We start from the raw sequence: 22,249 nt of genomic DNA on the forward strand, positions 1-22,249 counted from the left end.
AGAAATATAATAACTAAAGCCTAGCAGCCCCATTGATTTTAGGCCATCTAAAAAAGCTCAACGTTAAGATACAGCATCCGCCTTGTACAATCAGAGATGGAAAGGAGCAAATAAATAACATAGCTCATTGGGTTGAAGCCCAATTACAATGAAGTGCTTTATTGAAATCTACATTTCTAGTACAGGGCAGTCAAAAAGAGCTTGAAAATATTATTACTAAACCTAGTGATCATAACACTGATATTCAAGACAGAAACAGTAAGGTTGGCTGATAACCCAAAACAGAATTCATGTTGGGAGCTTCCCAATTTCCTGTATAGAAACAAGTCAGTAATTAAATTACATTCTATTCAAGACTCATAAAGGCACTTTAAAAGTTAGAAACAGATTCCCGACAGGTCTTCATTTGACCTGCATTAAAGCCAAATTGAACAGCTCTATGGTGCATTGAATTCAACTGTGCTGTGAAGCCCTTTGGTTGGAATTGTGAAAAATAAAGACTAGTAGGAACAATAAAGAAATAGGCTGCTTCCTTATACATTGGCAGTTATTAGAAGTTGGAAGTAGCCACTTACCAATAAATTTGTGTAATTAACTGGTAAGTTAGTCATCATGTGTGATTTTGTGCACTGCAACACTTAACCAAATTTACAGCATAGGACTAAAATGATTTCTTTCCATTAGTTAAGTTAAAATTGGCATTGCTTTTTTCTAGGATTAGTAACTACTGAAGAGTTAGTTGATCTAATGATGGAAATGTAAGGCCCATTGAGTTCTATTGTTGATGTATGACAAAATGTATGGTCAAGACCAAGAATTTTGTTGCAAACAGAATTAGCCAAAGCAAAGAACAGCTGCACTTAATGCCAGAATTAAAAGATTGCTCTTTTCTTCCAAAAAAAGAAAAAAGAAAAAAAAAAAGGGGGGGGGGAAAGCAAAATATCAGAAAAGGGAACTTTTTAAATAGGAGAAAAATAAGCTTATTTTCTTAAATGCACTGTAGAATATTCAATGAATCAAGCATAATGCTTGAGTAAGAAACCTAGCACTACACATCTTCAGATGTTCAAAAATGAGAAGAATCTGATAGGTAGTAATAGTTAAGAGTAATAAACTCTTCATGTTTTCAGTTACTTAAGTACATAAAAGCAGACATTTCTTCAAGTATATTTCAAATTTCAGACTCCTCCACCCCCTCAACATAGCAGACCCATTAATCTATCCATGGGTATCACTAATCAATTTTATTTGAAAAAAAAAACAAAGTTACAGAACAGTTTGTGGGAATTTTCTTCCAAAATTTTCAACTGCATTTTTTTTAAAGGGATACAATTGCTTTATAGTTTTTCAAAAGAAAGATGAAAAATTAAATAAATTGCAACCTTAGTGGTTTATAAACTGGTAATGTGGCTGAACTATAAAGGAAGGGAAATAATAAAACATTACTTATAAATGCTAAAATGCTCCTTGCTAGGAACAAATAGTATTTCCCCCCACCACCCCATCTCCCTTAAATTCATGGTTCACAATTGGGAGCAGTTTAGAATTAAATTGGCAGTTCACTGCAAGTCTTGTGCATGATCCCCTCCAAGCTCATTACTTCTGTATGATTCAATCTCCATTCAACATATTCCCCACTGTACTTTCCAAAATCAGCATTGGAAGTGATCCTTACAAAAGCAGGCAAGCACTCTAGAAACTTAAGTAGAAGTTTACAGAAACAAAAGAAAGAAAGAAAAAAGAAACCAGAAAAAAGACACATCTAAAATTCCTTTGATGGTCTTAAACTTTGGTAGCAACTGAGACTGCTAAATGCTAAAGTCCAGGTATGCTGGACAGAAGGGTATTGCCTGCCATTCAGCACTAAACAGTTTATAGAAACCCATTCAGCTACATTAAGGGTGTAGACAAGAACCTGGTTTGGAACAACATAGAAAAAAAAAACATCCCACACAATCATATACAATTGAAATGAACAATTTAGAAAGACATACTATAAAAAAGAGATTCTCACAAATGGAGTCAATTCCAGGTCCAACCAATTCTGTAGCATATCATTCATTCATGTAAAAATTATAGAGGACAATTCTTCTGAAAAATCCTGTTTTATGTATCACGTACATCAATACAATGAAAGGTTTTAGTAATGAAAAGGCAAATGTGTGTAGGATAAGTAAATGCAAATGCACAAAAAATGTAAAAAAAAAAAACCGAACAAACAAACATCAAAGAGCTCCCATTAAATCGGGTTTTATTACTTCTGGAGCCTGGAAAGGATTTTACTAGGTGGTCAATTAACCTATTTTTGTTCTGGGATGATAATTTAAACCAACAGTAATATATAACCAAATGAAAAATAATTCTGTAGACACATAATGACGCTGCCTAGAGGAACAGAATAATCTTCAAAGAGCCTGTCTGCAAAAATTAAAATATCTTGTTGGGGTTTGTAAAAGACACCCCTCTTTAGTAACTTAAGAAACATCCTAGCCATTTAAGAAGGGAAAACTGCCTAAACATTGAAAAAGCAGTGATGTGCAAGTTATACTAGCTGCATGTAAAACAATTCTAAAGTCAGGAATTGAGTTTTTGCATGTATAATTAGTTGCAAAGATGTCGAAGGATTTTTCAGAAGAGTTAAAGTACCTTTAAGAGGGAAGGAGAGAGAGGTGGAGCCAGAAGAAAGCTCCCACTCTTGCTGAGAACTGCATTTGCTCACTTCTAAGGAGCACAAGTAGTATCAAAGGCTAGAAAGAGTGAATGTAGACTGTTTTTTTACTCCTGATTTTATTATTTCACACATTTAAAAGTATTCTGAAGTGGCCAAGAGACTCCTCCCTTAATGGCCAAGTCAATCTCAGCTGGTTGCACGTTGTGGGAAGTCCAGGCTGTTTGTCATGTGGTCCTATGAGACAAATAGCCATGAAGGGATACTCGTTTCTCCTGTTCGAAGGGGGCATGTGAGAGAAAGAATCAGGTGTGAGGCAGAGGAAAGCAGAACCATTCAGTCGCCAGCCTCATTGTCTTCTGCTGTTTCTCCTGTTGTGGCATTCTCCGCATTCTTGGAGGCCTGGAAAAACAAAGGGAGAGTCAGCTGTATGAAATTTAAAGCAGTTCCGCCTTTGGTGAGATCGAAAGATGTGAGTTATTCTATGGGAGACTGTATCACACACCCAGACAGATAACAGGTTGGACTCCTGGTGGATTACAGGACTGCATCCATGTTTACCTGGCATGATATGGAAATGGACTACCTCTTCTGGGATTCTTCCTAATCTTAATCTACAGCTGAGATTTCCTATTGATCTTTCAAACCATCTTAGCGTTTTGGTGCTCAGCCAAGGGTCACCTGGGTGCTGCCACCTGCTGATGGAAAGCCCCAATCCATCTAGAGTTGGAAATTTTCTTTGTGCAACTGGTCCTACCACTTTACACTTCTGCAAATCCAAGTATATGAAAACTTATCTAATGGGGTCATTTCTTTTCAACTGTACCTCCTAGAACAGGGGTGTCAAACTCATGTTGCCAAAGCGTTGTCACATGATGTATTGCAACTTTTTCCCCCTTTGCTAAACCGGGCGTGGCCAGTGTGCATCCGGCTTGCGGGCCGTGAGTTTGACAGTCCTGGCCTAGAATTAAGTATATTGTTAATTTGCCAGAGGTTATTAAATGATTATACCCCATTTATCCTGGAGTTAGCAAGATTTCCTGATCTTCCAAGTCACTTGACTCAATTAGGTCTACAGAACTACACATTGTATAACATAACACTGTATGGATTACATATTACACTTAACAATCCACTTGGAGGAAGCAGCTCTGGTAAGAATGATCCAAGGCATAAAAATATCTGAGCTGTCACTACTTGCAGCTCAACTGAGTTACATCACCATACATCTCAGAGCCAAGTTACCTTCTTTTTCTTCTTTTTTTGGGCCTTACGGCTTGTTGAGCTTTGTAGGAGCGCCTAGAAAAAGGAGAAAAAAATATCTGGAGTAAAGATACCTAATAAGTGATTCCTCTTTGTTCTAAGATTCCTGCCAGCCCTATAGGAATGTAACCAGCCCTAGAATGTTCCAACACTTGGAATCACAAGGAACAGGGCCACATGCCTTTTGGAGTCAGCTGCTTCAATTTTTATCCATTTGTAGAGAATTATTGGATAGTAGTCATAACTAGAAAAAGCTGGAAGTCAATCTCTCTCTCTCCCTTTTTAAAAAATGGCTATATAATCTAACTTAAGACAGGAAAAATGTCTAATTTTAATTCAAAACAATTTTCACCAGTTCCAGTGAATTAGGCATAGTGGCAGAGATAATGCCTATTGCTCTGCATTTATGAAATTTGGAAATGTTAAACATGTTAAACATATCCAATAATGAATATTTATAGCACAGTGTTTTTACCACCAGAATAGGAAATTCAAGGTATTCTCCTTGCTACAACAAATTTTGTTCTCGTGACTTTGATTCTTGCAAGAGCACAGGAGTTGTTACTGACCTTCAGATCGGCATCTTGAACTTCAAATTCTGATTTGTAGAGTTCAGGCTCAAAGGGGCCACTGGTTATTCTCATGGGGCCGTTGGGCATTAAAAGCACCGTGAACTTAAACTGGGCCACAAACTCTCCTAGTCAGGGGGAGGGGAGTAGAGGATTGACAACAGAGCAAGATAAGCAACCATTAGCAACAAGATGAATGCACAGCAAGAAAACAAAATGCACCAAAAGATCACATTACTTTCGTTCTGCCCCATCTCTTCCCACAAGGAAAACGAATCGGTTCCACGCCTCTAAAATCTGATCTAATCCAAGGCAGCATTTTGTGCAGGTTCCTATCTGAGCAGCACCTTTCTGGTCTGCTTATTGGCCTGAGATATCATTGCCCCTGATCCAAAAGCCACAAACCTTGATGGTAAATGCCCAATTAGAACTTGTAACTGCCATCAATTCTGCCCCTTCCTCCACAGTCGTACGTTCTAGCACTGGGGTTTTTATCCCAGACTTAAGATGCCCTTTGTCTTTAAAATCTGCCAAGCCTCAGTGAACTATGAAAACGAGCCTCTTCCAATTTTGCCGGGCTTGGAAGCTGAGAGAGGGAAGTCTTGCAGTTACACTGAATTTCAGGGCTCTCACAAATTAGAGGTCCGCCCCCACCCCCAATTTTTCCTGTTTTCCAAAGCAACGTGGTCAGTGATTAGGGGCACTGGAAGGTTCCAGAAACACCTGAAAAGCCAGTGGTGTCTCAGCCTGCAATGCAATGCTTAGCAACTGCCTCTGGAAGGAAACTGTCTAGCTTGATGCAAGACAAAAATAGCTCTGACATTCAGCAGCAAGTATTCACCTTCTTTCTCATAGAGGACATTAAAGGGCTGGAGCAGCTCATGTTTGGCACATTCTACTACCCCCATCCTGGCCTTCTTTTCATCCTCAAGTGCCCTATGGGAAACAGAAGAACAGATTCAGAATCCAATCATTCATCTTTTGGGATTTTCTGATTACTCAACAATTATGTTAGTCTTTTCAGGAAAATAAGCTGGCTCCAAACTGCAAAGAATCCTGCATCTATCCAAGTAAATAACTTGGCACCAGCCACAGGCTTCAGCTCCAAAGGAGCCTTACCTTCTCTAGCCTTTATGACTGCAAATTTGATTTGGACACTGCCTGAGAGTGAAAGGCATAGCATCAAATTGTCTCTCCACCAAGTCACTAAAAAAAGATACGGGAAGTTTTCATACAAGCCAGAAGGAGGACTTAATAGAGCACTAGACTCCTTCATAACTTGTAAGGAGCTTGGTTCATAACTGCAATAAGTCACAATGTAGTTTATTTATTTTGGCACATTGTGCAAATGTACTCAGTTTGTTCATTCATGATTACACAAACTCCGAGCGCACCTAGTCAGTGTACTTCCCTTATACAATCTCTTAGATTCCTTCAGCATGCTGTTATGCTTCTGAACCACAAGCTAGCGTCATCAACCTTCGTATCTCTGAGCTTGGCAATTTTTTTTAAAAAAACCTGCCTTTTACAATATAACTTACTGTTTTAAGATATTGTTTTAGATTGAGTAGAAACTATTCAGTGGCAAGAATTGTTCAACAGTTGAACAGTGGAAGGCCTGCTATTGAATGTTACATACAAACCTGAGAGTGAATGGCATAGCATCAAATCGTCTCTCCACCTCACTAAAAAAGGCACGGGAAGTTTTCATTTTCAAACCATACTGTTTGGAAGGGTCCCTTTTGTAAATGGTAGTTCTTTGCCCAGCATCCTTGGCCTAAAAACAAACAAAGGTAATTCATAACATTTTCAGCAACCCAGTCTCATGTGAGGGCAGCCATATGGCAAGAGAGGAGAAAAAAAACACCTTTCTGAAATACAATTTTGATTTTATAGAATCATTCCCAATGTAAGTGAATTTCCCAAGTTTATTCATTTAGAATTGTAGACCTAACTGGTATGTAAAACATCAAATAACAATTTGTGAACTGGGAAGAGAGCTTTCATGCCAAAATTAGTTTTAGCCAGTATTTCAATTGGCTAATCCTCATGCAGGCCTTGACTGACACACAATCCAATGTGAGCCTCAAGCTCATGCTTGAAGACAACGAGGGTCATGAAGTATTGCTCTTAAGAACTTGGATTGAATTGCCTCCATTTTTTGCAACATATTAGGTATAGATTTGTGTACCACAATATGTTGTCCCTCAAAAGCATGATTGTGACGAAACACAATTATTTCATATTTTTTTTCTCTTCCATTCAGTCATGTTTCATTCTAAGAGACTGCCAGGACAAGTCCCTGCAGATATTTTAAAAAAACGATTTGCCGGTGCCTCTGTGATTTCTACGCTGGGTGGCAAATCTAATTACTGCATTGGAAATTTTGTGTGTGATGAAGTAATCCCAGATACTAAAACATTTAACACAATGTAGTTAAAGGATTTGTTTTGCTCAGTCTGATTGCTGTTAACTTTCTTTTCATAAAGGTCATCTGCCCCTAATTTTGCGAATACTGTATGGCTTTTGTTTAATTAATTTCTATTTTTTCTTCCCTGCACTAAGTATTTAAGGCTTGTGCTCTATTGAAGATGAACTTGTTTCAGAAATGAATGGCTGTGTCATCAGCATAAACCAACAGATACTGGGCAGAAAATTCACTTTTTCTTAGAGCTTGAATTAGGGAGTAGATATAAAGATTAAATTTGACATAACATCAGAGTTGGAAGGGACCTTGGAGGCCTTCTAGTCCAACCCCCTGCCCAGGCAGGAAACCCTACACCATCTCAGTCAGATGGTTATCCAACATTTTCTTAAAAATTTCCAGTGTTGGAGCATTCACAACTTCTGCAGGCAAGTCGTTCCACTGATTAATTGTTCTAACTGTCAGGAAATTTCTCCTTAGTTCTAAGTTGCTTCTTTCCTTGATCAGTTTCCACCCATTGCTTCTTGTTCTACCCTCAGGTGCTCTGGAGAACAGCCCAACTCCCACTTCTCTGTGGCAGCCCCTGAGATATTGGAACACTGCTATCATGTCTCCCCTAGTCCTTCTTTTTGTTAAACTAGACATACCCAGTTCCTGCAACCGTTCTTCATATGTTTTATCCTCCAGTCCCCTAATCATCTTTGTTGCTCTTCTCTGCACTCTTTCTAGAGTGCAGAGAATTTAAAACAAGGCAGGATGCAGCCTCTTCTTAGAGTAGAAATTGCAGCCAAAAAAATCCTCTACTTGCTATGAGTACAATAAAACAGTGATCTATAAGTATTTAATATTTTTCACCACAATGAATCAAAAGCTGGCTGCAAATTACAAAAGTAGCATAAAGGGAATCTTGAGAACGAAAGAATAATTCTTCCACCATGACTTAGAATAATACCTTGATCTATTGTTGTTCAACTTGTTCTGAAGCTTCTTGTTCTTCAGCCAAGATTTGCTATCCTAGCCAATCAGTGTGTTTCTCATGCAGACGTATAGCAACCACATCATGAGTAACATTTAAATATTGTATGGAAATATGGCAGGATCAAACACTGGGACTATAACAGAACAGCAGCCTTTGAGCATCTGAATATCCTGATCAATACGTCAGGAAGGAGTCCAACACAGCAACCAACCACTCTGTTATCTTTCATTAACTCTGCAGGAATTAGCAACCTGAGGATTTTCCAAGACATCAGGACAAGCAACCCAATCAGGAATATATTTTATTATATTATATGAGGTTGGGTGTCTTTGGAATATCCACTTACAGGTAAGATATAAAACAGACTTACTTTTCCTTCTCCAGTACTGATAAGAACATCGATGGCGTATACTTCATGAACCTCAAATTCTGCTTTTTCATGGTCCTTTCTAGATAAGGAATAAATATATAAAGACCATTTCCATCTAAATGGGGTTTGGAAAGTTGCAGAATAAACCGCTAATTGAAAATCATTTCATCCATTTCATTTCCCATCAAAATTCATTTAAAAAAAAACAAACCCCGCAAATCATTATAAAAATGGGTGAGTATCAGTTCTAAATTGTCTCATACCTTTGTTGGTCTGTAGGGTTCTGGATGATGGTCTTCTCTCCATCTATCACATGCTGTTTTAGCTGGTGTGATAGCATCCCTAAGAAGAAAAGAGCTTATGTTAGTATTGGTATTGTAAGGGAGGCTTATATATAAGATTTTAAGGCATCCTGTGTTTTGAAATCAAAACTAATACCAGAAATACATTTTCGCTTAATGTCTGGCTATACTCATTATCAAAGCAAAGCATAGTTGACGCAGGAAAATGCGATATTGTTGCTACTGGTAGTTGGCAGTAAAATTCTTTCTGATTTTATTATTCTTTGTACTTTGTAAAATTATTCAGAAGTCATCTTTACATTTTATTACCCTAAATAATGATAACACAACTCAAATCTAGCTGTTACGAAGGAAGCCACAACCTCTATTATGTGATATTTGCATATCTGTTAAAGTGGATTGTCTTAACTTATCTCTATACTCCCAGTCTCCAGGTGCTTCACACATCCTAATGTTTTCACCCTTTTTCTACTCCTTGTCAATATTTTATACCAGATTTTTGTTCTTTTGCATTGTTTTTCATCTTCACAAGGTGTTGCACTTTCATGTTGTGTCACCTTCCCACTTATATAGCATTTTTGTGAAGTAAACGCAATACACTGTGCTCATTTTTAACATGGTCTTTCTATATCTTGCATGGTAATAGGAATCTGCAGCTGACTGTATTCACTGTTACAATGAGTGCATTTCTAAACATGTTATAGGTGGTCCTTGGGTTATGATCCCGCATTCAGCCACTGTTCAAAGTTACCACTGAGCAAGTTATACAGTTAGTCCTTTACTTACTACTGTATTGAAGCCTGCCCATCCCTGGTCTCCCTGATGCAGTCATTAAGTGGAGCATGGAGTGCCTCAGGTATGAAGAAAATTTTGGGAGACCTAATGCAGGTACAGCCCACCTGCCCCGAGTCTCCCAAGGCCTCCCCCACTCCCTAAAGCACACCATGCTCTGCTTCCTGCTCCACAGGGTCCCTGCGGGCAACATTAGTTGTGACTGCTCCCAAAATGGTGTCTGTTTCTGGGACAGCCACACGGCCTGCGAGGATGCTGAGGGGCAGAGTGACCTGTTCTCCTTTCTCAACATGAACTCCACAGCTTTGTAGGAAAGTTGCATGGCACAGTGGCTGCTTCCAGAAGATCTATAATAAAAGGTAAATAAACTGATTGGTAATAGGGGTGGGGGATTGGGGAGTATGTTGTGAGACCCAGAAGAATGCGAAGACGACTTTGGGAAGGAAAGCCAACTGATCTGCCAGGCAGCTTCCCTAAGTACATGGTGCCATTTTGGTGTGGCAACTATTCTTTGCAACCACTCCCAAAATGAGGCCTGCTTTCAGGATGGCACTGAACGGTCTCTGTATATAGTATATATAATATAGGGAGGCAGCATGGTGGAATGGTTGCTTCCCAAAAGAGAATTACAGTAAGTGGCCCCGTTCCATGACGGGGGTGGGTGGGGGTGGAGAGAGGTGGGAAGCAGGCCCAAGGCCTGAGGAAATACAGCTAGGCGGAAAGAGGAGTATGGTGCATCTCAGTGTGGGGGAGATCCTGGGAACCCGGAGTAGGTCACATGGAAGCTGGGGACATGTTGTAGTGCTAGGCTGAGCTAGGCCTCCCCCCCACAAAGCGCCGTGTATTCCACTTAATGACCTATACAGTCATTTCCTAACTGCAATCGGGAGAGCAGGGCTTGGGATCATTAAGCAAGGCAATCAATTTATGACTATAATGGGCAAGCTCCGTTACAGTCGTTAAGTCAACGAAGGGCCGTGATAGCTCAGGCTGTTAGAAGCCTGTTATTAGAACACAGCAGCCTGCAATTACTGCAGGTTCAAGCCCGGCCCAAGGTTGACTCAGCCTTCCATCCTTTATAAGGTAGGTAAAATGAGGACCCAGATTATTGGGGGGGGGCAATAAGTTGACTTTGTAAATATACAAATAGAATGAGACTATTGCCTTATACACTGTAAGCCGCCCTGAGTCTTCGGAGAAGGGTGGGATATAAATGTAAATAAATAAAAAAAATAAAAATAAAAACCTGTATTATTCTGCATCAACTTCACTCTTCATCCAGCCAACTCTTACCTTCAATTGGTGTGCAGTTAAACGAATGAGCAATCTTGTTCCAGGCATCCGTTACTTGTGAATTCTGCAAAGAATATGGAGACGATTCAAATATGACCATATAATGCAATTAAAAACTGTGTCCAATACCCTATTTTCTATTTCACTCTTTTAGAAATTTATGACATAGGATATGAATTTATGATATTCATTAAAGCATAGGTGACTTTTTAGTTCCTCACTGAAAACTGCAAAAGATGCCTATGCTTTAATGACCAGCGGAGAGTGCAAGGTCAGAAAGGTCCAATCAATTACAAAGGGTGCACAGTGTAACACAATACTACGAACTCCAAAGCCGTAACGCAAAAATTATTCTATATTCCAAGACAGGGGGAAAAAGCTTCCCATTCAAGAGCAGGATGCTAAGGGGAAAAGCTCAGCTTATCAAAACCTAGGAAATAAGGATGGATTAATAAAATAGAAAAAAGAAAGATTACTCCCATTTTTTAAAAATTTTAAGCTGCCGAGTATTTATGCCACCATTTTGAAAATACATACAGAACATCAAGGTGTTTCCAGGACAAACCTTGTCAATTTTTAGTTAAGCAAAGGGTTAAATGCTGACTGGATATTTATAAGCCCTTTAAAGGCAACATTCTCTAGCTATTGCTGAAGTGCTACCCCTGTCCTCTCAGACTTTCGGTTATGCTGGCCAGGGCTGAGTTTTAAGAGAGGCCCGTTGGCCACATTTGCTCTGCAGTCTGAAAGCAACAGTAGCAAACTTTTATGAAGAAGGCCTCACTGCTCAGCCTAGACCAGGGGTCTCCAACCTTGGTCACTTTAAGATTTGTGGACTTTAGCCCCTAGAATTCCTCAGCCAGCTTTGCTGGCTGAGGAACTCTGGGAATTGAAGTCCACAAGTCTTAAAGTGACCAAGGTTGGAGACCCCTGGCCTAGACTACACTCTCACATTACCTCCTCTCAGAAAAAGTCAAGTTTCTTATTCGTATATTCAGAATTATTTCAAGCTTGAACGGGAGCTGGAAAGTCTTGGCCACCTTCCTCAAACTGCCACGGTCCATGTGAAAAGTAGTTGCCTATTATTACCTGGTTTCCTGGCTTGACCAAGCGCAGGGCAGCTTCGGCACAGAGGTGAGCGGCTTTGATGACGTCAGCTTTGCGACCTGTCACTGGAGTTTCCTGAAATGGGGAGAAAATTATAATACAGAAGCATCCATTTTAAAAGTGAAAAAAAGAGAACTTTCCAGTTGACATGTAAGAAATAAACCTTAAAACTTATCAGATTTAAATATTCTGTTCAGAATTTAGCTGCACTGTACATAAAAGATATAACCTGGGTAAACGTGGATTTTTTTCCTGACTTTCCTGACTATATGAAACTTTATCTTGATTAGACCCAGGTGCTTTGCCTCATAAGACCTGCAAGACACTTGGGATCCACAAGATATTATTTTCCCCAGTGTCCTTCTGATGCCAGATTAATACCTCCTATGATTCAAAAATCTTAACTGCCGAAAAAGATAAATAATAATCTATATGGCCATTATTCTTTATTAGACTGATTTAATTATTTCATCGAGTCCACTGGAGTTAGATGACGGTAATAAATCTGAATGAATGAATTCAGAGATGCCCTATTGCTGTATCTGCAGCAACTGACTGAAAGAACAAAAGACACCTTAATGTAACACAGCATGACTCATGCTTAATTGTTCATTATTCATTACCATTTTCTGTCCTGTTTGTGGTTTTAATAATTTTGATAGCATTTTTTTTTTCTCCTGACTGCCCTGGTTAAACTGAATAGGACAAATCCTTCAAAAAGCTGTGAATAATATATAATGATCTGATTAATCAATATAGCTGTTTGCTCTTTTGGGCAGTGATAGAGATCAACACTATACATGGATTCAACCGCTCCCATTAATAGAGGCAGCCACTGGCAGATGGCAAATTCACTTAGCACAAACATTTTCGATAAGAAATGTCACTAAAAGTAAATTGCTTGAATAAGAACCTATGGACATTTAGCAAAAGAAAACCTGAATACCATGGTTTCACATGCCCACAACACGGTTTATACAGTCACTTAAGCCACTTGATCTCAGATCATGTTTATGAACTACCTTTCCAAAATACCTAGGGGGCTAGATGTAGGAGAGAAAATGGCTGAGCCAGGGGGAAGAGTCAAAAGGAGACTTAGTCTAGAAACCCTTCCATGTTCTGTGCTTGACTTTGATACATTTCTTTTTGTCCTTGGGTTTAAACTTGATCTTGGCTTCATTCAGGCTCAAGCTTAATCCCTCCAAGACGGAGTGGCTGTGGATGCCGGCATCCCGATTCAGTCAGCTGCAGCCGCAGCTGGCTGTCGGAGGCGAGTTATTGGCCCCAAAGGATAGGGTGCGCAACTTAGGCGTCCTCCTGGATGATCGGCTGTCGTTTGAAGATCATTTGACGGCCGTCTCCAGGAGGGCCTTCCACCAGGTTCGCCTGGTTCGGCAGTTGCGCCCCTTCCTTGATCGGGATGCCTTATGCACAGTCACTCATGCGCTCGTTACCTCTCGCTTGGATTACTGTAATGCTCTCTACATGGGGCTCCCCTTGAGGTGCACTCGGAGGCTTCAGTTAGTCCAGAATGCAGCTGCGCGGGTGATAGAGGGAGCTACACATAGCTCCCATGTAACACCGCTCCTGTGCAGACTGCACTGGCTGCCTGTGGCCTTTCGAGTGCACTTTAAGGTGTTGGTTACGACCTTTAAAGCGCTTCATGGCTTAGGACCTGGGTACTTACGGGACCGCCTGCTGTTACCACATGCCTCCCACCGACCCGTACGCTCCCATAGAGAGGGACTTCTCAGGGTGCCGTCCGCCAAACAATGTCGGCTGGCGGCCCCCAGGGGAAGGGCCTTCTCTGTGGGGGCTCCCACACTCTGGAACGAGCTTCCCCCGGGTTTACGTCAAATACCTGACCTTCGGACATTCCGTCGCGAACTGAAGACACATCTTTTTATTCGCGCGGGGCTGGCTTAAATTGGATTTTAAAAGTAAATTTTAGTAATTTTAAATGGGGTTTTAATTGACGGTAATTTTTAATTTCAGGCTAATTTTGAATAAGTTTTTTAAAGGTATTTTAATGTGTATATTTGTATTGTTGGTTTTATCTTGCCTGTACACCGCCCTGAGTCCTTCGGGAGAAGGGCGGTATAAAAATCAAATCAAATAAATAAATAAATAAATAAAATAAATTCCCTGCTTCTTTAGCAGCCTCTTCTAGCCCAAATGCCAAAAAAGCAAGGCAAGAGAGGGCAGCTGTCTTGGGTCTTTAAGAGCATCCATTGTCGATAGGTACATAAAGCTCTGCTGTGTTCTTTGCCTTTCTAATTATATTTTAGATTCTTTTTCCACTAAGTGACGTTGGCCTTGGTCTTCTTCTGTGGTACTGGGTTTAGCTTTTCCTGGCAAGCTCTTCAACCTTCTTTTCCTGACAACAGGATTAGTATTTGGGTTGTTGTTTCCCCCAAGATCCCTCCACGGGTTCTCGGGTCACCCCACCTCCTCGTGTCTGCTAGAGTTTGTGGCTGTTGCCCACGCCATCACTCTGCCATGCTCATTCTGGCCTTCTCTGACTTCTTCCTCTCTGGCCTGCACACAGGCCTCCTCTTTTCTGTTGCTGCTTCCCAGGCTAAGGAAGCTCAGTCCTTTTGAAAGGCCATTTCCCGTTCCTTTCCTGGGCAGGCCCTTTAAAAAAGAGACACCCGAGAGAAAGGCAAGGGCATTTCCACTGCTGTGGCCATCCATTTGGAACTCGAGCGCAAGCTCCTTTTTCTACTTAGGGATGCCGTTTATATAAATTCCCTCTACTAGGACAAATCCACTTTGACTGTTTGTGGTTTCTCAAAGCTGCAAGCAAATCACTTACTTTCGATGCCTCAACGACAAAGGTATGTGCTACATTTGCTATGAAGCCATCCACGTGGACTCCCAAGTCACTGCAACACAAAGAGGTGAAAAGATTTAAAATGTTTTTTTAAAATGAGAAACAAGGATGATTCTTGTGACATTCTAAGGTTTAAATGTTGTGCGTAGAAGTTACTTGTCCTCAGGGTCTCAAACAAACTATAAAACCGACAATTTGGTAAGCAGGGCACAGACAACTAACTTTATTTGGCTTCTGTCATGGGAAATCCACATTACGTCAATAGCAATACTCCAAAGTATGTCAGTGATACATTTCTGAATCTCACAGAGGCTCGTCTTGTATAGTTCAGTTCGGTAAACGAATTAAGTAAAAAACTAGCAAAAATTTTTAATCAAAGGCACTTACATTTTGATTAAATCACCATCTTTAAGGATGTAATCCTGGTCACTCTTCAAGGGCGAGAAGTGACAGACACAGTTATTTACCGATATACTTGTAGGAAAGGCAATACCTACACAAAAAAGGGAGTAGCAGTGAGTTCACAGTAGTTCTGTAACGTCTCCCAACTTGAAATATATTAGTTGATTGTACAAATTTTATCACTTTTACTATTAGAGACTTGGTTTTGCTTATCCATTTTTAAATCAAGACAGAAATAAATGGAGTGATACTCTGGATCTTCATATAATTCAGAAACTTTATCTGCCCCATAAACTGCTCATTTGAATTATTATTTTTCTGCTGATGCTGTGAGCATACAGCATTTACTAAAGCTGCACAAACTTGTCTTGTAACAACAGCTTCTTTGGGCTTGGTCAGTATTTGGAGACAGACACTTAAGGTGTAACCATGAATAGCTGAAGAAGCATAAACTATTTTTTCAGACTCTTCCCAAAGATTACAATGCATGTGATGAAGCTATCTCTCAGTCAAGAGGTGAAGGCGAATTCAGCCACTCTATTGTTGTAATCTTACTACATGCTCAAGATGGAAATAAACCCTGTTTATTTTTGTTCAATAGGATGGTGTTTCAAGCTAATATATTATTCTGTGAAACCAAAGAAAAATCATTCAAAATACTGACTTAAATCAGGAACCCCATTTCCGATTACTTCCTAATACATAGGCCAGATAAGACCATTAATCTTTAAATAGGCTTACATTCTTTGCCTCTAAGACTGACAACATTTATGTTACTTTAAAATCCCTAAGAACATTGATGTGGTTTGGTTTTCATATGTGAACGTAATTCAAGGTGTTGATTTTCACCCTTCATGTCTTAAAATCTGGGTACTTCCAGGACTGTCAACTTCCACTGGTCTCTGCCCTTCCACCAAGACTGGGAAGATCCCTTCCTGCACGGAATGTCACCTTCCAAGAAGTTGCAAATATTTGGGAAATTTCTGAGCAGTGTTTGTCTCTATGATGGCATTTCCCCAAAGATTAGATCAGTAGCCATGATCCTAATTTTTTTTAAAAAACTATAGGTTTTTTCATCATGCCTTCGTGTTTCGACATACTGTATCTTCTTCCTCTTGATTAGCAGTATCTAGATGTAAATCATGCTATTAGTCTCTGGGGGTATTTTAGATTATACGTTTTTATCCAATTATTGAATTAGATATGTATGCAGCTCAGAGCTAGGCGCCTTATGAGCCCATGGAATAAGCAAATAAACAAACACTTTAGAAGTTCTGCTTCAAAGTACACGAATTCAAGCAAAGGAAGTGGGAAATTGATAAACCAGCTGCTCACGGTATCAAATCACCCACTAGAACAGAACAAACAAAACTTTAATTCAATGTTTTCAGTTAACCAGATATCACAGGCTTCAAGAAACATGAGCAGTATTTATGTGATGCTCTCCCCAGCACCACAGACAAGGCTTCCCAGAAGTTGTAACTTAAAAAACTTACAACCAGGACTGTGCAAAAATATGGATTTGAAAAGCAAAATAAAATTTGGAGCACACATGAGAATATGCACAACAACTGCTGGGAATTGTGTAAACCAGGGATGTGCAAAAAATAATAATAATTGTGGATTACTGTATTGTACAAGGAACAACTAGCATAAAGTGGTCTGGCCTGATCTGTGTTTCATATGCGCGGATTTGGGATAAAGTAAGATTCTTTTGCTCCAGACACTGATCTGAAGTCCTATTTTAAGGAGAGATGTTGCAAGGGGGGATTTAAAAGAAAGAGAAAGTTGAAGTTGAGAGATTTCCTTTACAACAACCAGCACCCATATCAGTGACAGTAATATGGCAAGTTGTGACAAGTGAATGAAGAGGCCAGTTGCTAACATGGCCTTTGGAACATTGAGGAGGGCCATACGTAGTGCAGAAGTCCCCACTTTCACCATGAGGCCAGCAGGGATGGCAAATGAGGAAAAGCAGGATGAAAAGGAAAGTTAGGAAGATCAAGGAAGGTCCATCAGCTGGATCTCCTTCTCCGGGATTTACTGGGACCACTGAAGGAAGAAGCAGATAGACAGATGGCAATAGCAGCCCTTGAAAAAAATCTGCTTAACAACAATGGTTTACTTCCCTCATAAAATTACTGTGGGATCCCGCCACATTTTGCTTGAGACAAAATTTGGAACAATTAAAGTGTTCAATGTTTTGTTTTTCTGAACTGTGCCCAATTTGAAGTGATTTGTAAGAACCCCCGAGAATGATTTGTTTCTAGTTTGAAACAACAACAAAAAAATACCATTGTTCTTTTTGTGCACACTTCTACCTTGAGCCAAATGTGTCTTTTCCTGGCACTGCACATCAGCTGTAGAAGGCAGCCATGCAAATCTAAGAAAAGAGGCTGTATGCATCGCTCCACTTCACATTTTACCCTTCAATTCTACAGCCTAGTAACTAGTTCAAACCCCACAAAGAAAGTTAAGAGACGGAAATCTGGGTGAGCTTTGCTGGTAGCAGTAAATACTTTTGACTATATCCCAGTAATTCCAATCTCAACACCTCTACATACATTAATGCACGGAATAATGAATAGAATTTAAATAAGGAATAACTGATATGTTAAAAAAATATTGTGGCTGTATAATACCTTTCTTGATATCCTTCTCTTTCTTAAAGATTTTGCCAGTTTCTTCCATGATCATGACATCTCCTTTCTCACATAAGCTGAGGACAGACACTCCAGATTTAGCTGCCTCTACCACCGTACGCAAGACACCTGAAGTTCAACAGAAAAATACAAATTTAATATTAACGGATTTTAAAATTTCACAGAATTTTGATACACCAAATTTGGGGGAAGATACCACTAAGTGAACTTTCAGTAGTTGTTTTATTTTTCATCCACCTCATTATCAGCAGCATACAGTCTGTTTGAAAGAAAATCCTTTCTTTCCTTCTAACTGAAGGATATTGCTCCACATGTTCAGTACATCATTTTAATTAATATTTAAGCATACATCCTATTTTTAAAAACTGATTGACATCAGTAGAACTTCCTTCAGCCCAAACCTGTTTAGGATACAATTCAAAAAGACGAAGAAAACCCAGGCTGTCTTTCTGAAAATTATAATAGCCTTCTCTGATTGTACTGTGTCTCATCAGCAAATAGCAAACTGGTCCATCTTTGGCCAACAAATTATTTTTACTTACACATTATTTATCTTTACACTGCAACTCTGTGGCCATGATTTTCCCCCTATTTTCTTTCACTTGGGGAAAAATTAGTTTTCCAACTTTGAGCGTTCTGTTCAATAAGTAACTTTACATGGGTTATGTCAGAACTTGGGCAATAGAACATTTGGTCTCTTCAAAAAATGCAACATAATGCTATTCTGAAATGCACTGTGATTCCAACAGAATTTTGGTAATAGCAGTCCCGAGGCACATTCAAAGCCACAAAATGTAATATACAATGCCATTAAGACTATATGATAAGACTTCATAATATAATTTTAACATTTGAATTCAGATCAGACAGTATGTCCACATCAACTGCCCATTCAAAATGTATCAAATTCTGTCTTTATGCAAATTAGTATGTATTGAATTAAGAGAAGCTAGCTATGTCAAAGCACTGTAAAAACTTTAAAAAAGGGTTTTCAGAACTCTGAATTAAACATGCATAGGGTGGTGAAATCTTTAAGTATTCATTCTATCCCATTATGGTAGTTTTTCCAGTCTGGCATCTTTCTGCCCTCAAGAAACTACCTATCCAATTTAAACTTACAGTTTGAGGGCCTTTGTAGTTCTGTGAATTTAAGAAGCATCTTAGTAGCTACATAGGTTCTCAGGAGCTGCAGTAAGATTAGTGCATGAAATTCCATACATGCCCAATTATAAAAACCCAATAGATTGCTGCAAGAGGAAAATCCTTTCTTCTTCCAGCAAAGAACAGCTCTCTATTTTCCACTAGTCTCTCCCAGTAGGCAAGTAATTTATTTTTTGCTTAATTCTTGGGTGCTTATTTCCATTAAAAGAAGACCTCTATTAAATAAATGTTTCAACAACATCTAGCAATAAGAACACATCATTAATTTATGTAAAACACAAGTGAATCAGAACTGAACATTTGATAGTACATTTTATATCTGGTAGTAAAAAATAACGCCAGATACCTATTTTTTTTGTGATCATTCAAATTATTTTAGGTGAAATATAATCAGTAAACATAGGTTAATATACAATTTAAAACAATGCAGGTGATCTCAATTGGCTGCATAAATAATTTTCATCCTTTTTAGTTAAGTTATGATCTATTTTATGTAACTCCAACATCCCTGCTAAAAAGGCAAGGAGAGGACTGCTAACCCCACCTCGGGGAGGGGGGGGGAAATGATGATTGAGAAATAAGACTGCTCTTTCTCTCTCTCTCTGCGTGAGCAAATGTAAAGCTAACATCTGCAGCTAAGCCTTCCATCCTTCCTTTAGATTCGGAATGTTTCCCAGTAACATTTATTATGGCGCATCTGCGCCAAGCAGTTTATCCGAAAGCGGACAAAGTCTGAAGCTTCTGCTCCTCACCAAAGCAAATATATATATTTTAAAAAAAACGATAAACTGGATGTATCTCTAATGAAGCAATCCAGGTATTTGATTACTCAATCTGTCCGTGTCTGTTTGTTCACACTATAAAAACCACCGGGGCTAGGGGGAGGAGGAAAAAAAAAGTCAAGTGTGCTATATATACATACTTGGTTTGCTAAAAGGGAAAGCCTCCATCTCTCCAAACAGAGGCATAAGTTATGGCTGAGCTGTAATAAAAGCCTTCCCTTTGCCGATCTTCGCGCCGGCCTAATTATCGACTTCCTAGAATACGGTGTGTGTGTGCGTGTGTGTGTTTTAAGGTGATCTGATCCGGAGCAGGCATTCTTCCTTAAACAAAAGGGGGGAAACCTGGGAGGCCGCCAGGACGTCGGAAGATAGTGAAGGAGAGGAGAGAGCGAGCGCCAGCAGCAGCAGCAGCACATGGCAAGTCCCAGACCATGTGCCTTGCAGTTCTCGGAGGACAGCGTCTCCATTCAGCAACACCCCACACACACACACACACACACCGGTGGGGGGGATGAGATCGAGGATCCTCCCGCCGTTCCAGCCCCCCAAAAGAATCCGACCACCTAATCAAGGACGGATATCATTCAAAAGGAGGAATGATTACCAAAAGGAGTCGAGGTTAGCAAGCGAAAGTCCCCCCCCCCTCCAAGCAAAGGGTGATTAATTCAAGTAAAACTATTACATTTCCCTTCCAGGTTTTTTTTGGGGGGGGGGGTGAGGAGAGGGTTTACTTAAGCTGGAGGCAAAAAAAAAGATGGGGAAATATGTGTGTATGTGTATATATATTTTAAAAAGTACACAGGAAAGAGATCGAGGATCACGGGCAGCTGGATTCTCCTGGAAAATCGCCCCAAGAGGTTGTGTGTGTCCACCCTAGTCCTAGATGGGACAGCTACAAAAATGGGTCTCTCTCTCTCTCTCTTCCCCCCCCCTCCCCCGATCCAACGGGAGGCTTCCGAGTCGGTTCTTCCCAGCCCGACTTGCACCCGGTTTCTTCCGTCCTGCCGGGCAAAGCTACGCCCCCGGGGACTCCCGCGATCTCTCCCCACCTTCCCTTCTCCGTCACCCCCGCCATCCGCCGCCGCTTGTCCTGCCGCTCCCCCTGACAGCTCGGGGACGCCCTTCCCTCCCTCCCAGGCCCCCGTCCCAGCCTCCCCCAATGCCGTGCGCCAGACTCACGGTTGGCGATCTCTCCCCCCATCTTGTACTTGTTCACCACCACGTCTTCCGCGATCGTCAGCTCGGCCGCTTCTTCCTCGCCCGACATGGTCGGACCGAGCCCCGCCGCCGCCGCCGCCGCCTCCTCCTCTCGCCTCAAGCCCTTTCCCTCTCCACGCTCCGCGGAGGAGGAGGAGGAAGAAGAGGGGCGGGTGGTGGTGGCGGAGGTTCTGGTGGTGGCGGTGGCTGCCGCGCTCGCCGACACCGCCTCGCCTCACCAAGACGGAACGCGAGACAGGCTGGAAAAGGGAGCGAGCGCGCGGGCTTTGCGCGGGGCACGCTGGGAAGCGAGTCCGCTCTGTCGGCGGCGAAGAACTACAACTCCCGTCGGGCCGAGGACGAAGCAAGTGGGCGAGGCACGACGGGAAAAAAAACGAGCCCTCTTTTCGTTTTTCCGAACTAGCGCCCCATAATGGCCCGGGACGAGATTTGCAGGCGGGCTCTTCTTTCCCCTTGGTTCTCTGACGTTTATTCTGGTTGCCCGACTTTTCCGCTGCTTTCCCATGGCGTTTAGTGAGCTCTTTTGCTCTGCCAGTTAACCCAGAAATGCCGGTCCTTTGGTTGTGTGATCATCAAACGTGAATGCCGATTAAAAATCCCATAAACTCGCATATAATATAATATAATATAATATAATATAATATAATATAATATAATATAATATAATATAATATAATATAATATAATATAATATAATATATATAGGTTAATATAATTAATATAATATAATATAATAAATATAATATAATATAATATAATATAATATAATATAATATAATATAATATAATATAATATAATATAATATAATATAATATAATATAATATAATATAATATATACTCGCCTTGAAGTTGTGCGAAAACAATCACTCTTTTGGTTTTATCTGACCACTTTAAAAACATGAGAGAGAGATTGATGTATCAGGAAAGGGGGAAAGTTAGTATCGTCTTTATTATGACCGACTCAAATGCCTGAATTATGCTCGGAATCTCTACATCAGGTCCGGAAGAGTACTTTTTAAAAAAGCCCAGGTTAACGTTTGTTGCGTTAATTGTGAGTATAGGATGGGAAATGAAGGACCAGTTTAGATATAGAAAATGTAATAAAAATTTTGAATTTAATATATTTATATAAAAAATTACAAATTAGTATAATTTTAATAAACTAATATATATTTGTGTTAGAGAGGTGCAACGCTTGTTCAGCAGAAAAATAACAGTAGCAAACAAAAAAAAACCTGTGATGAATATTAGCTCTCAGTTGAGGAAGCAGCTTTGCTTTAAAAAAGGCTCCCCTTGAAGCTGATGGGAAATTAGGGGGAAAGGGATGAAGAATGATGCCATTGACAAGACAGGCTAACCTGACACAATGCCAGAGATAGACAGCCTAATGCCTTCCATGTATTGTGAACTGTAGTTTTCATAA

The 22,249-nt window shown here is 40.2% G+C and overlaps 1 protein-coding gene across 1 annotated transcript; it reads right to left on the reverse strand.

Annotated features, from left to right (window-relative positions):
- Positions 1–139: 139 nt before the first annotated feature.
- PA2G4 (proliferation-associated 2G4) lies at positions 140–21,103 on the reverse strand. The gene is made up of 13 exons (XM_058166919.1): positions 20,786–21,103; positions 17,643–17,771; positions 14,986–15,091; positions 14,581–14,650; positions 11,748–11,840; positions 10,662–10,725; positions 8,538–8,616; positions 8,275–8,353; positions 6,144–6,277; positions 5,342–5,436; positions 4,501–4,628; positions 3,914–3,967; positions 140–3,070 (listed from the first exon to the last, which is right to left on the reverse strand). The coding sequence occupies exons 1-13, from the start codon at positions 20,871–20,873 to the stop codon at positions 3,005–3,007; spliced, it is 1,185 nt and encodes a 394-aa protein (XP_058022902.1). The 5' UTR covers positions 20,874–21,103; the 3' UTR covers positions 140–3,004.
- Between the last annotated feature and the right edge of the window lie 1,146 nt (positions 21,104–22,249).

This window comes from Ahaetulla prasina, chromosome 2, assembly GCF_028640845.1.
Source record: "Ahaetulla prasina isolate Xishuangbanna chromosome 2, ASM2864084v1, whole genome shotgun sequence".
NCBI classification, from domain to species: domain Eukaryota; kingdom Metazoa; phylum Chordata; class Lepidosauria; order Squamata; family Colubridae; genus Ahaetulla; species Ahaetulla prasina.

Bases quoted from the DNA above. Each gene is read 5' to 3' on its own strand.
- PA2G4 (XM_058166919.1), bottom strand. From the start codon at position 20,873: ATGTCGGGCGAGGAAGAAGCGGCCGAGCTGACGATCGCGGAAGACGTG. The intron at 4,629-5,341 runs GTGAATACTTGC...CCCCCTGACTAG, and splicing joins TGTCCTCTATGAGAAAGAAG to GAGAGTTTGTGGCCCAGTTT. The intron at 3,968-4,500 runs GTCAGTAACAAC...TCCTTTTTCTAG, and splicing joins TTCAAGATGCCGATCTGAAG to GCGCTCCTACAAAGCTCAAC.